At 36.5% G+C, this 12,477-nt stretch overlaps 1 protein-coding gene across 3 annotated transcripts in view; it reads left to right on the top strand.

The window, feature by feature from the left end:
* Positions 1–8,052, top strand: part of PLEKHH2 (pleckstrin homology, MyTH4 and FERM domain containing H2) — a 56,975-nt gene extending 48,923 nt beyond the window's left edge. For 2 of the 3 annotated variants that reach the window (XM_037405692.1, XM_037405693.1), the window contains exons 25-30: positions 347–488; positions 1,230–1,375; positions 2,937–3,066; positions 3,950–4,036; positions 5,778–5,915; positions 6,984–8,052. In XM_037405692.1, coding sequence (XP_037261589.1) covers positions 347–488; positions 1,230–1,375; positions 2,937–3,066; positions 3,950–4,036; positions 5,778–5,915; positions 6,984–7,166 — 826 coding nt within the window. In that variant the 3' untranslated portion in view covers positions 7,167–8,052. Of the gene's footprint in view, positions 1–346; positions 489–1,229; positions 1,376–2,936; positions 3,067–3,949; positions 4,037–5,777; positions 5,916–6,983 lie in introns of those variants that run through there. The other variant, XM_037405694.1, reaches the window with a different exon arrangement.
* The last annotated feature ends 4,425 nt before the right edge of the window (positions 8,053–12,477 follow it).

The following is a 12,477-nucleotide window of genomic DNA, read 5'->3' as shown; positions in this document are numbered from 1 at the left end:
TCTTAATCTGAAAAATATTGGCTGACTCAAAGCTTGCAACAAAAAAAGTAAATGGGTGTAACTGGATAATTTGGGGTTTTTTAAATACAGTTTATTTTTCCTAGTTCTTAAGAGGACAGCAGGGCTGTCCCCCCACCTACCCCCCACCCCCCCAAAAAAAAGGGCAACACTGAACGCAGAAGACTGAAATTAAATATTTGCCCACTGGTTCAAGTACAAGTGTTGCTCTGGTAATGTGTTTTGATGCTGACATAAACTTGTCACATTTGGAGCAGATACTGCTAATCCTCAGGGCTAATGCATTTCCCTATCTTCTTTATTTAATAACTTTCTGTCTTTTCTGTAGGCTTTATTTTTCAGTTCAAGTCCATGGGGAGACAGACAGAGAGAAGCTGCTGCTAGTATATCAGACAAATGATCAAATAGTCAATGGACTTTTCCCTGTAAACAAAGAACTAGCAATGGAATTGACAGCTCTTTTAGCTCAGGTAATCCTTGTGCATTAAGGACTCACACAGCAGTTTTACAGATGAAAAACTTGAATAAAGAAACTGGTCCAGGATTGCTTGACAGTCAAGTGACCTCCACGTTTTACGCATGATAGTGCAGGAAATACACTGGGCTGGAATCTTTGTGTAAGGCTAACTCTGTACTTCAGTGACTATGCTTTACAGTGTACGCTGCTGTTGGCACCAGTACAGACAAAATTTGCTTTACCTCCTATGCAGTCAGGCCCTCTGCGATGAAATACTATGTAATCAAGTACCATTTCTTCACAGTTCCTTATATGATTTCTGCAAGTTAACACACCAAAATAACTGCTGCTTAATGAAAGCCTAAGACTCCTTTTCTAGACATGGTCTTCATAAGATCTGTTTTATTTTAAAAAAATTAAAGGCTCAAGGGAAGGTTATTGAGAAAGTTGTTTGATGGTGTTATCAATAAATCTAAACTGGTTTGTGTCAGCTGGAGATCTAGCAGTCTCAGAACAGAACTAGTAAGTATTATATTTGTACAATTTATACTTGATATTTATCCTCTTTTATGGTAAATATAAAATAAGAAAAATAAAATTACTCGCATGACTTTTATGTCTGTGAAAAATATACATTAATTGACAAACTTTTTCATTTTATACTTCATAAGAAAGAGAAGAAGACAGCTCCTAACATCCAGCTGGAAAATTGCTCTGGAGTAACACATAATGTTCTTCATGATTTTCCCCTCAGGTAGAGATTGGAGATTTTGAACGGCCTTTTTCAACTCCAGCAGGGCAAGTCACTTCCCAGTCCAAGTCCAATCAAACTTTAAAACAAGTTTTGGAGAGATTCTACCCTAAGAGGTACAGGCATGGTTGTTCAGAGGAACAGTTAAGGTGAGATGTATATTCTGATTCATACTCTAAAAATCTAGGAGTGACATGAGGAAGTTTCAAAGTGTCATTAGGTACAACTTACTGTTATGCCATATTTGCCTAAACCTGTGTTTGAAACTTATTTTCTTACTAAATTGAAGAACCCATTTCCTCTGTGTATTTCTAAACAGAGGACCACCAATAAGCATGCATTCCAGCAAAAGCTGTACAAGTTACTACATAGTGTTACAAAACCCAGCGATTTTGAGATTCTTATTTTTCTTATTCAGCAAATCTAAATTAAGTCTTTGCACAGACTAAAAAAACTACTGAAAGTAAAGGACACAGGGATCTGATCTGAATGTTTGCTCTTCATAGGTGCAATCTCTTGCAGCCAGTCAAATTGGCAATATGTTGACTTAATGGACTTGCTAGTAAGGTATCAGTTAATATAAAATGGATAACCTGCAAGTGATTTCAATCAACACCTACTAACATGAGAAAGAGCAGAACAGTGTAATAAATTATCCAAAGCCAATGAGACAGCAATTTTGAAGTCCAGTAAACATCATAGAAATGTTTTCCTCATTCTTCACTACAGGTTTGAGAAAGTTTAAAGCTATTGTATGCACAAAGTAACATTATTACATACGCAGAAGGTAACAGTATTCATTCAAAAGTATATGCACAACAAACAGTTAGGCAATTAATTTCAAAGGACAAAGTATAAGAATAGACTAACTCATGGAGGATAAGTCAAACATCTGTTGAACTGTTCAGGTAATCCCTAAACTACCAATGGCCAGAGATGGAAGTCTGTGGAGGGAAAAGAATCACTCTATACCCCTTTGTGTGTATTCTTTTGCTAAGGGTACAGTTTGACTTCATAAACTTCCAGAAAGAGTAAGCTGCAAGTGCAAGGTCTCCCTTTACCACACATTCCCTCTCCCTTTTCTTGGGCTGCGTCTAATAATCTTGTGGCTGCTGGGTGAGTCATTCCTGCAGGTGAATGTGCTAGAAAGGTATTCCGGGGTGGGTTTTTTGGAGGATTAGTTTTCCATAGGATCGTTTTATTGAACCAACTCACCATGGTGCCAAAAAAGAAAAGAGGCAGTGTGAATGCATCATGCATCAGAAGCACCCTTTTTGGTAACAGTGCCTAGATACACTAAAAAAGAGTAGCGTTAAGCCGTATCTTGCACATCTATTACTAGCTACAGGTAAAGATATGTGCTAAGCTGGATGGATTTTTGGAATGACAACTGGTATAGCTGTTGAGTACTGATAAAGGTAGATTGATTATCTGTAGAAACACATTAAAAGCTGTCCTAGACTTTTTCCCTTTATGCTGCAACTGCTGTATCAATATTTAATCATAATGTTGCAGAAATTATAAGGTAGTTTGTAATTTTCATGTGCATAAACATACTAAATGATGTTTGAGGTTTATTTAATACTGTATAAATGATAGTTGTATTAAATTATGATTTTAACAAATGGATTCTTTTTTGCACATTAAACTCACTATGGGTAAGAATTTAAATTCTTTTCAATAACTAAATCACATACTTCATTTCAACAGACAGCTTTGTCAGCGATTGTCTACGAGATGGATGGCTCTCCGAGGGCACAGTGCTGCAGACTGTGTGCGCATTTATCTCACTGTAGCCAGGAAATGGTCTTTCTTTGGTGCTAAATTGTTTGCAGCAAAAGTAAGAAACTTTAATGAGTTTGAGTGGTGGGTTTTTTTCAATATAAATATGATTTTGAAAACAGTAGTACCTTTTTGTTGAAGACAAGTGTGCTATACATTTTCTGGTTGAATCTCTTGTCAAATTATTAACTTAAGCCATATACTGGTAAAATGTAATAACCATGGTACTAAGTATACCATAATAGTAACTTTCCAATACATGTACTGCTTGTTTTACATTATTAATTTAGATGGTATCTTTTCATTTTCTTGTATCTGAGTTTGAGATAGCCTTTCTGTTTCAGACTTTTTTTTCCCTGATAACTAGTAGAATATTGAAAAGGCATCATTAACCAGCTATGGAAGCTGAACCTTGCAGAAACACTACATGTTGTTAAGGGTACTTAGAGCACTCCCTTCTGTGCTGGCCTCTCTCAGTTTCTGTTAAATCACTAGTATCTTAATTCTCTTGATTCAAATAACAGCTATGTTAAACAGAACTGTCACCTGACCCCTTATATTTTATTAGGTAATCCCAGTGTGTATATATATATATATATAAAATTGCTTATCAGCACTCTGTTCTTTGCATATGTAGACATACGTGCTAGTGAACAAACTTTAAAACACCTGATTTTTTTATTTTATTAATCAGAGTATACATTTTATTGGACTAAGCACCAGGGGAGGCTTCAAGAGTATTAGATAAGAGTTCACCTTTCTGGCACTGGCCACCTACATGGCTTTGGGCAGCTGCTTCAATTCCTTTACTTCAGTTCCCTCCCAGTGTAAATGTCAGTAACATCTGTGGATGGAGAGAGCTCTATAATAGCTGAGAATTAATAATTATTTACATATTGCCTCATTTTGAAGTAGTAATTGAAGAACATTTCTCCTTGCAGCCTCTAGCAACATCCTCAGTTGAGAAGTCCTTCATATGGTTTGCTGTACATGAAGATGGCATAAGCATCCTAGATTACAGCTCTATGGTAAGTGAAATTTCTTTTTTAGTTTTGGTCAAAGTAGATTTTAATACTGAGTATATGGAGAGATTCACTACCGTAGTACATAAAAGATGGCATTAGCCTTCCATGCTGAGTTATCTAGTCTTTCTTATAAAGCAAAAATTCAAGCCTTTCAAAATGCTTTAATGTTATCATCATTATCGTAGTACTAATAATAGAAATAATTAATGAATTCTTTGCACAGAATTTATTTTTGTTTATCAGATACAGGTTTTATATCTTTTAATGAAATGTTAGTGTTTTAATCATTCAGATGTCAGGAGATCCACAGTTACAGTTCTTAACAATAACATTAATTTTCTTTTCCTGGAGACTTCATTTTCCATTATTATTCATAATACATACACTCTGCAAAGAGCAGTTACTTTAAAAGATTGTTATTTTCATTGTATTATTTTTGTTTAATAGTAGGTAATATAACCCAGTGTTATTTAATTATGTCATTTTAGGCTCTGATTTTTCTTTGATTTGCAATAAAAGTTTTCACAGAAAACGACTCATGGTAATCAGTGTAAAAAAGCAGTCCTTGAGAAGATCCCTGCTTTAATTTATATCCTGCAAAGAAGCAGAATGGCATGGCGCTATTAGCAAGTGCTAATATTGAATATCAGAAAATTAAAATCTCAACTTTATAATAGTACTGATACGGGCCTTTTCATTACGTTTCTTTGCAGTTAAAGAAATAATAAAACAAAGAATATGAGGAGAGCAAACAGCAGCTCTGTTCATGAAACAGGAGAGAACAGGAAAAATGAGCTTGCATTTGACTGCAGAAAACTCTATAACAGCATCTACTCGTAGAGCTCACTGTGGCATTTCTGCAGAGCACTGCCTGTTTACATCAGCAGGCCTTACTTGCTATTCAAGAAATGCTCCAGGGAATATTCCAGGGAATATTCCGATTTTCTGCAGGAAGGATCAGGGGTATCATAAATGATGTTGCAAGGGGTAGAGAAAAACTCTTTCAAAATAAGGGCAAAAAGAGCTTTAGTAACCAAAGGAGTTTAAGTCACAGTGTACAAATACTGTCTTGCGATGAATTTTAAATGTGAACATCTGCAGCAAATTAGTATGAGTCGTAACAATAAATTAAATGCTAATCATAGACTCAAAGGCCACTAGTGTGGTGTTGAACACTGAGCAGTAAGAGCTGAGGCATGGAAAGCAGAGGAGCCTTCAAGAGCATTTATGCTTCATCTAGATGTGAAAAAAAGAGAACAGAGTTTAATTTCATTTGTGTGTATGCAAACTATATGACTGCACAAAAAGAAGTCCTGGAGTTAAAGTCCTTTAGATGCCTTATACTCTGCCATTTAATTTATTTAGACACTGCTTTGATTTCATATGGAATTCCTAAGATCAGCTTCTCTAAAAGTCAGTCAAGGCTTGTGTAAAGTGAATTACACACTTGAGTTGAAACCTGCTTCTAATATCTTTGATCTAATTAATTTTGAATAGAAACAGAGGTCAAACCTGTAAGAGTTATCATCTGCAATGGAAGTTCCTCCTAGTGCAGGTCTGAACGAAGCTATCTCAAAATTTACAATTAAATTCAAGATTCGTAAGAGGATAACAACATTTTGAAAATTTTGAAAAATCACATGTTCAATTGTATTTTTAAAGAAGTATTTGTCTTATCTGTCGTAATTCCTGCATTGTCTTGCTTATAGCTTTGCATTTGGGTTTTTTGGTTTCCTTTGTTTAGCGGTTAACAGTTACATATACATATAAGAGTCTGATGACTTTCGGAGGCTATCAAGATGATTTTATGTTGGTTGTTAACAATGCTCAGACAAAGGACAAATCAACTGAAAAACACCTTTTTGCCATGACAAAACCAAAGGTTAGTATATTACCTGAAACAGCTTCCTACCATCTGCTACTTTTCAACTTTTTCTAGTGGTTAATCTTTAACAGATGTGAAAGATGAAACACCTTCTTTATTCCTAACATTCTCAGATTATTGACTTTTGCCAGATGGTTTTAGAGAGTGAAACAATTAGTAATATAAGAGCTAGCAGTGACAATACTGATATGTTCCTTTTCTTTTCATGTCCCTGTCTATAACATTCCAAATTTTTCATAGGAAAACAAAGAAGGCTATTAAGGACAGGAATTATATGCAGTACCTAAAAACTAGTCTATTTTCTTAATCAGCACCAGAGGTAATTTTTAAGAAGATACAGTGGAATTGCAGAACACAAGATCTGAAGGATCAGTCACTTAAAAATCCTAGGATATTTTTACCTTTGGTAAAGAAACTGTTCATGCTTTTTAAGTTTAGATTCTCTCCTTCACTGGTAAGATTGACTATATTTTTTAAAAAAGCAAATTGTAGTCAGAACAATTTATGAAACAGAATACAGAATTCCACATAGAAGTTTGGGTCAAAACATGACTCTTCATAGAAATAAGTATAGTAAAATAGATCTGTTCGAGTTTCCTTCAGTTTGGGCCCTTTTAGGCAAGGTTGTGTGGATTGTAAAGAGAAGCTACGGTAAAAAGCTCCCAGAAGTCTTTATTCCTTTTATCTACCCTGTGTCTTTAGTTCTCTGAGCAGTAGATATTTTCTAGCAAAACTGAGGGAACACATCATAAAAGCTTTTTCTAAGAGCATCCTCTTTCGGACTTCAAAATATCCAAGTGAAAGAAGCCATCTGTTTGAATCATTTAAGACTGTGGAAGACAAAGTATCTAGCATACAGATGGGAAAAATACGACATTATTTGCAAGGAGCAATAGAAAAAATCTCTATTAAGCATCTCTTCTCTCCCCATAATTAATATGTTTGATAAAGTACAAGTACTTTTCCAGTTGATGGTGATTGTCACTTGCTAAAAAGTTAGCTATTTTTTCAGCAGTCAAAACACATCACTGTGTTTTTCAAAGAGTTTTGTATTTCCTGTTACAGATTCTGGAGATCACTCTTCTGATTGCCAGCTATATTAACAACTTTCATCAGCTGAAAGGAGCTGTTCATCACCTCTCTGCACCAGCATTACTGACACCGCAAAGTGGACAGAAACTCAAGGAAATGGGGAGTCAGCCACTTCTTGCAAACAACAGACCAACTAAATGTCCCACTTTGTTATGAAAAGGTTATGTATCATGGTAACGCATCATTGTCACAGGGTTTCTACACTGACTGAAAAATTTTTGATGTACATGACGTAGAGCATAAGTAGGTCCATAAATTTCAATGTTTATATAACAGGAGGAGCCCTTTAATCAAAGACCTGGCCTGAACTGGAATGATGATGAGCCAATTTAAGGATTATGCTGTACTGGTGGTGGCTTGTGCCTACAGCTCAGAAATAAATGTCTGTCGATAGTGGTGGGGAAAGGTGGCTGTGAGAACAATTGCACAGGTTTTAGTACCCAGATATTTACTCAGGGACCAAACTGTCTTCAACTCTTCATCTCTGTTTTTCAAAATCACACAAGCTGTATAACCTTCATTTTGAAAAGGAATTTTTGTTTAAAAAAACCAGTCAAATACAAAATATTTTCCACTTCCAGCACCCGTCCTTATTTGCAATACAAGCACCACGAGACTAGAAAGAACAAATTGATATGTATAATTTTTTCTTTTTTAAAAAAAAGCCATAAGCACATCATGTAAATTTAAAGAACATTCTCATGATTCACTGTAGCCTTTGTTACACTTGGCAAGTCTTCAGCCTTGGTCTGGTAAATTTCTAAATAATCCCACTCTGACCCAGCCTTTTGGAAAAATCTAAATTGGGCAGGCACTGTATCTAGTATAGTTTTGTTGAACAAGATTCTGTACCTAATTTCTTCTTTAATCCAGAATAATAATATAATACAGGTGCAAGAATGACTCACAATTCAAAACACAAGCATAACACAGAAAGCCATTGCTTGACCTGTTGTGAGTAAACTTAGAGATGTATGTGCCATATAAAAACCGCGTGTAATGTATATACATTGATTCAGAATAATATTTTTTAAAACTTGTACTTCTTGTTTTTCATTTGTATCTATACATTTCATATTATAATACTAATATAATATTTTTGCACACTGAAGACCTAATGCTGCATCTGAACTATGGGAATAGGAGTACTTTCTAGTTACCTTTTTCAGGTGCAAGCCTCAGTGCTACATAGGGTCAAGTATATGGAAGTTACACCCATTTTTTCTTCCAACCCTCACATTATCTTATCAATATATACAAATATCTTAAGGGTGAGCATCAAGAGGACAGGGCCAGGCTCTTTTCAGTAGTGCCAAGCAATAGGACAAGGGGCAACAGGCACAAACTGTGACACAGGAAGTTCCATCTGAATATGAGGAAAAACTTCTTTACTTTGAGGGTGACAGAGCACTGGACAGGCTGCCAAGAGAGGCTGTGGAGTCCCTTTTCTGGAGACAATCTAACCCCACCTGGACGTAACTCTCTGCAACCTGCTCTAGGAGAACCTGCTTTAGCAGGGGCCCAGAGGTCCCTTCCAACCCTGGCCATTCTGTGATTTTAATTTCTGTGCAAATAAACCACTTCTGCAGGCTCTGAAATGGATCAGCAGCATACTCTTAATAGATAATTTATATACAACCATAGAAAACGTAGTCAAACATAAATCACTGGTTTATATGCATTTCAGTTTCCACTTCTGCTCATTAATCCCTTACTGCTAGCCCTCATCAGGGTTTTTATTTTTGTTTTGTTTTTTTAATTACTTAAAACTGAATTTCACAATGATGAATTTGAATATTGGTTGATGGTTGAAAATCTTTGTTTTATGACATTTAAACATTTTAGATACATACTCATACTAGAGAAAAGGAATTTTCAGCTGTTAGCCCTCTATGAAAGGTACGGAGTATGCCCCTGAAGAATTAAAATGGGTTGGAAGGGATATACAGGTTGTGAAGGAAAATGCTTTTAAAAAGTGGAAGGACAAACTGGCAGGCTGACTTAATAAATACATCTCTTCTGGAAGCTCTCAAAGTCCTGCCACAGCTACTTAAGTCTGCAGGACTCAAGCACCATTTTATGAGCGGTACTATGGGCCAATGCTTTGTCTTGAAAATTACAAGCAAATAACAAACATATTGTATCTAGATGTTTTCACATGTGCAATGCAGAAAGAGCTTCCTGGCAAATATCACCCTTTGTTGGTGGTTGTGGCACTAAATCCTTCTCTTTCAACAAGGCAGGGCCAGCAGCAGGAGGTTTCCTTCCTAGAGGGTGGCTGATCTGCCATCATCAAGGAAAGCATACTGGAAGCTACAACCGACCTTGGCACCAGCTGCAGCATCGTTTTGTGCAGCACACCACATGAAGTGATGTAGATATAGTGGTGAAATTCAGTTAGGAAGTAACATCCCTTTGCAATCAGCAGAACAGTTAACTTTCAGAGATTTGAGGGCACCAGGGCGTTTGCAAATTCAAACAGATGCTGCTGCATCAGTTGTATTCAGGTCATAGTCTAAATGTTCTCAAATATGATTAGAAACTTTGATTTACAAATACAAAAATCTTCACGTCATCGTGAAATTATGGTAACTGTCAACCTAGAATATTCCAGCTAGTAATTCTTTCATAATTGTCCAGTTTTAAATGAATGTGGCAGATGGGGTTCTATTAGCAGGCAAAAAAAGTGGAGCATTTTGCTAGCAAGCTTGTTCATGTAGTTTGTAAACTCTTTGTTGAATTTGGAGACAGTATGATACACTATACACAGCTGATGTGCAGCATTCTGAGTCTTTTAAACAGTTTTCATTAACATTTACAGCCTTACAAACAGTTGTTTTATAAAGCAGTATACAATCTATGAAGCTGAGTATGACCTTCTTGCCTGCCTTTGGGTAGATACTCTAGACATTGTTTTGCTTTTTAGTGTTAAGCTCTTGCTGCTGCAATATATCCCTACATCAGAGTGCCAGAAGCAATCCATGCGTTAGTTTCTCTTTTTTTTGGCAGCACTTTCCAGACTTGCTACTACTAGCTGTTCATTATGGGTCACTGTTAATTCCATATAGTCACATTACCAGAAATGCTGTTAATTTTTATGAAATAAATGCACTCAGAATCATAGTTACCATGACAACAGAACGTTAAACACTGAAATTTCTTCCAGGATTTTGATTAGTGAGAGAGGTTTTCATAGTGATGGTAACCTCCTCAAGCAGACACTTGCCTTCGAGTTAAGTCAGCAAGGAAAGTCTCTTACGTATGCAAGTGAACTTAAAAACACAGCTATGCAAGTCTCAAGAGGGACTTCCTCCATGTTAATCTGGCTGCAGAGCTACTTAAAAGGATTCCACACAACAAAAAACAGCAAAGCTGAAATTTTCAGAGTCCAAGCAGATAATCTGTCCTGCCTTCCCCACCCAGCCTGAGCCTCATTAGTGATCAACAATTCAGTCTTCACCTTGAGTCATCCACCCCAAAACAATTCACACCATGCGACCTAATCCATGACTAAAGCCCCAGTAGAAACTAGACCTTTCTCACCTTCTGATCTTCAGCAGCAACGGTACAATGGAGCAGGTGAAGTGACCTCTGGGACTGATGCTGAAGAACTTCTCATGCTCAAGGCTTGCAGAACCTAAGTTGTAAAAATATTCTTAGGGTGAGATTCATGTGTTAGCGCATGCAAGGAGACTTTACCTTCTGTCATGAATTTCAGAACATCTTTTGTGCTTGCTTTGAGCTAGTCGTCAGTATCAACAATCAGTAAATGGCCACTTACTAAGTGAGTATTAACACTGAGCTTGATGATGACTGCAAGATCACTGTTAACTCTGTATAAACAAATCGCATTGATTTAAATAATACTTTAAATGCAGTGCAAATTAATATATTACTTGAACTTCACTTCGCCTTGTCAATTTTTGTGCAGCCGTATTAGCAAGAAAATTGTTCATTTCTAAAACATGCAAGACATTTACTTCTGTAGTACAGCAAGCACATGATAAAGCTTAGAGGTTTTAATACAAGCCACAAAATTAGTATTTTCTGTTGGTTTAGATTTAAATTTTACTTACATTTAAATTTAAAACAGAGGCATATATTTCCTGATAAAGGAAGGCTGGTAGGTATTTGGTGTTGGAGTTGTCAAAATAACAGTTTTTATAGGTTTTGGGGTTTTTTTCCTTCAGGAAAAAAACCATCCTTGCATAAAGGAATGCATCACTTAAAGCTTTAGGTACAGCTTTAATAGTCCATACAGCTTACTGCAATCCATTAGTTTGAGTTAATTTTAACAAAGGTGATTAGTAACTCAGTAATAATGAATTCGGAAGAAGAAAAGCATCTTTTTACAGTTTCTTAGGGCCAAGGAAAAGAAACTGAGTAAGGTGAAATTTAAAATACTGAAAATTCGATTTCATTTCCAGCTTGGACTTCAGTACTATTTACTAACTGTACAGCCTTATACTGTGCTTCCCAGCTCAGGTCTGTACTGCAGCACATGCCAGTGAGTAAGTCACTATAAAAAATACTTCGCATTTTAGTCTTGCGCTCCTAACTCCATAGTTAATATATGCCAATGTCACAGTGCCAGGAGCAATTCCTACCTTAGTTTTGGTTTCTTTGGCAGAGCAAGAGCAACTTTGTCCAGGGTTTTTACCGTCCCTAACTGCTGCTGATAAATCAGCACTGGCTTTGTATACCAAGATAACAGGAACTGTTGAAATGAAATTGATGAAAGAAATACACTTAGAAAGGCACCAGCATGACCTGCCACTGCACAACACTAAGCAAAGAAATTTCTTTCTGGCTTTTAATTACCAGGATCATGATATCTATAGGGGGTTAGCAAATGCTTTAAAGATCCATATAAAAACCTGGGAGTAAATAAAGACAGGCAAAAATAACCATATGAAGGCCTCTGGCACTGAAACTGAGTGATTAGGAAAGTTAAAATTGGAAAAACCTTTTCTTTAAAGAAAATTATTACTGAGAGTCTGTGGAAGGCTACATAAGCCTTCTCCGAGGAATGACAAAGGAATAGCTAAAATTAATTCAGAGTTAATCATTATGAATGAGGCCACTTTCCTGCTGTTGATCAAACAGATAAGAGGATTTTACTTAGATTTTTCCATCTTTAGTCTCTCGAAGTAGATGCAAAGCAGCTACTTGGCTACAGAAGGTCAGCTGTGATTGCTGTCCTGGACTTCACGTCACTTCCCTGGCACTTTGGACCTGTCCAGTTCACCTACATCCCATATCCCTTTCATACACTGGGTCATCCCGGCATTTTACCGCACCCTTTAAATCCCACTCTCTAACCCTAACATGGTATTTGGATTTATTTGGATTTACCAGTAGTGTGCGCCAGTAACTACAAAATAGTTATTTTCTTATGCAGTAGTTCACTTTAGAGGGCAGGAACTACCACACAGCTACCTGGGGGGACCACGAGCTCACAGGGAGC

This window comes from Falco rusticolus, chromosome 12 (assembly GCF_015220075.1).
Source record: "Falco rusticolus isolate bFalRus1 chromosome 12, bFalRus1.pri, whole genome shotgun sequence".
Lineage (NCBI taxonomy): Eukaryota > Metazoa > Chordata > Aves > Falconiformes > Falconidae > Falco > Falco rusticolus.
Note: the sequence above shows the minus strand (reverse complement) of the source record. Positions and strands in the feature narration are given on the sequence as shown.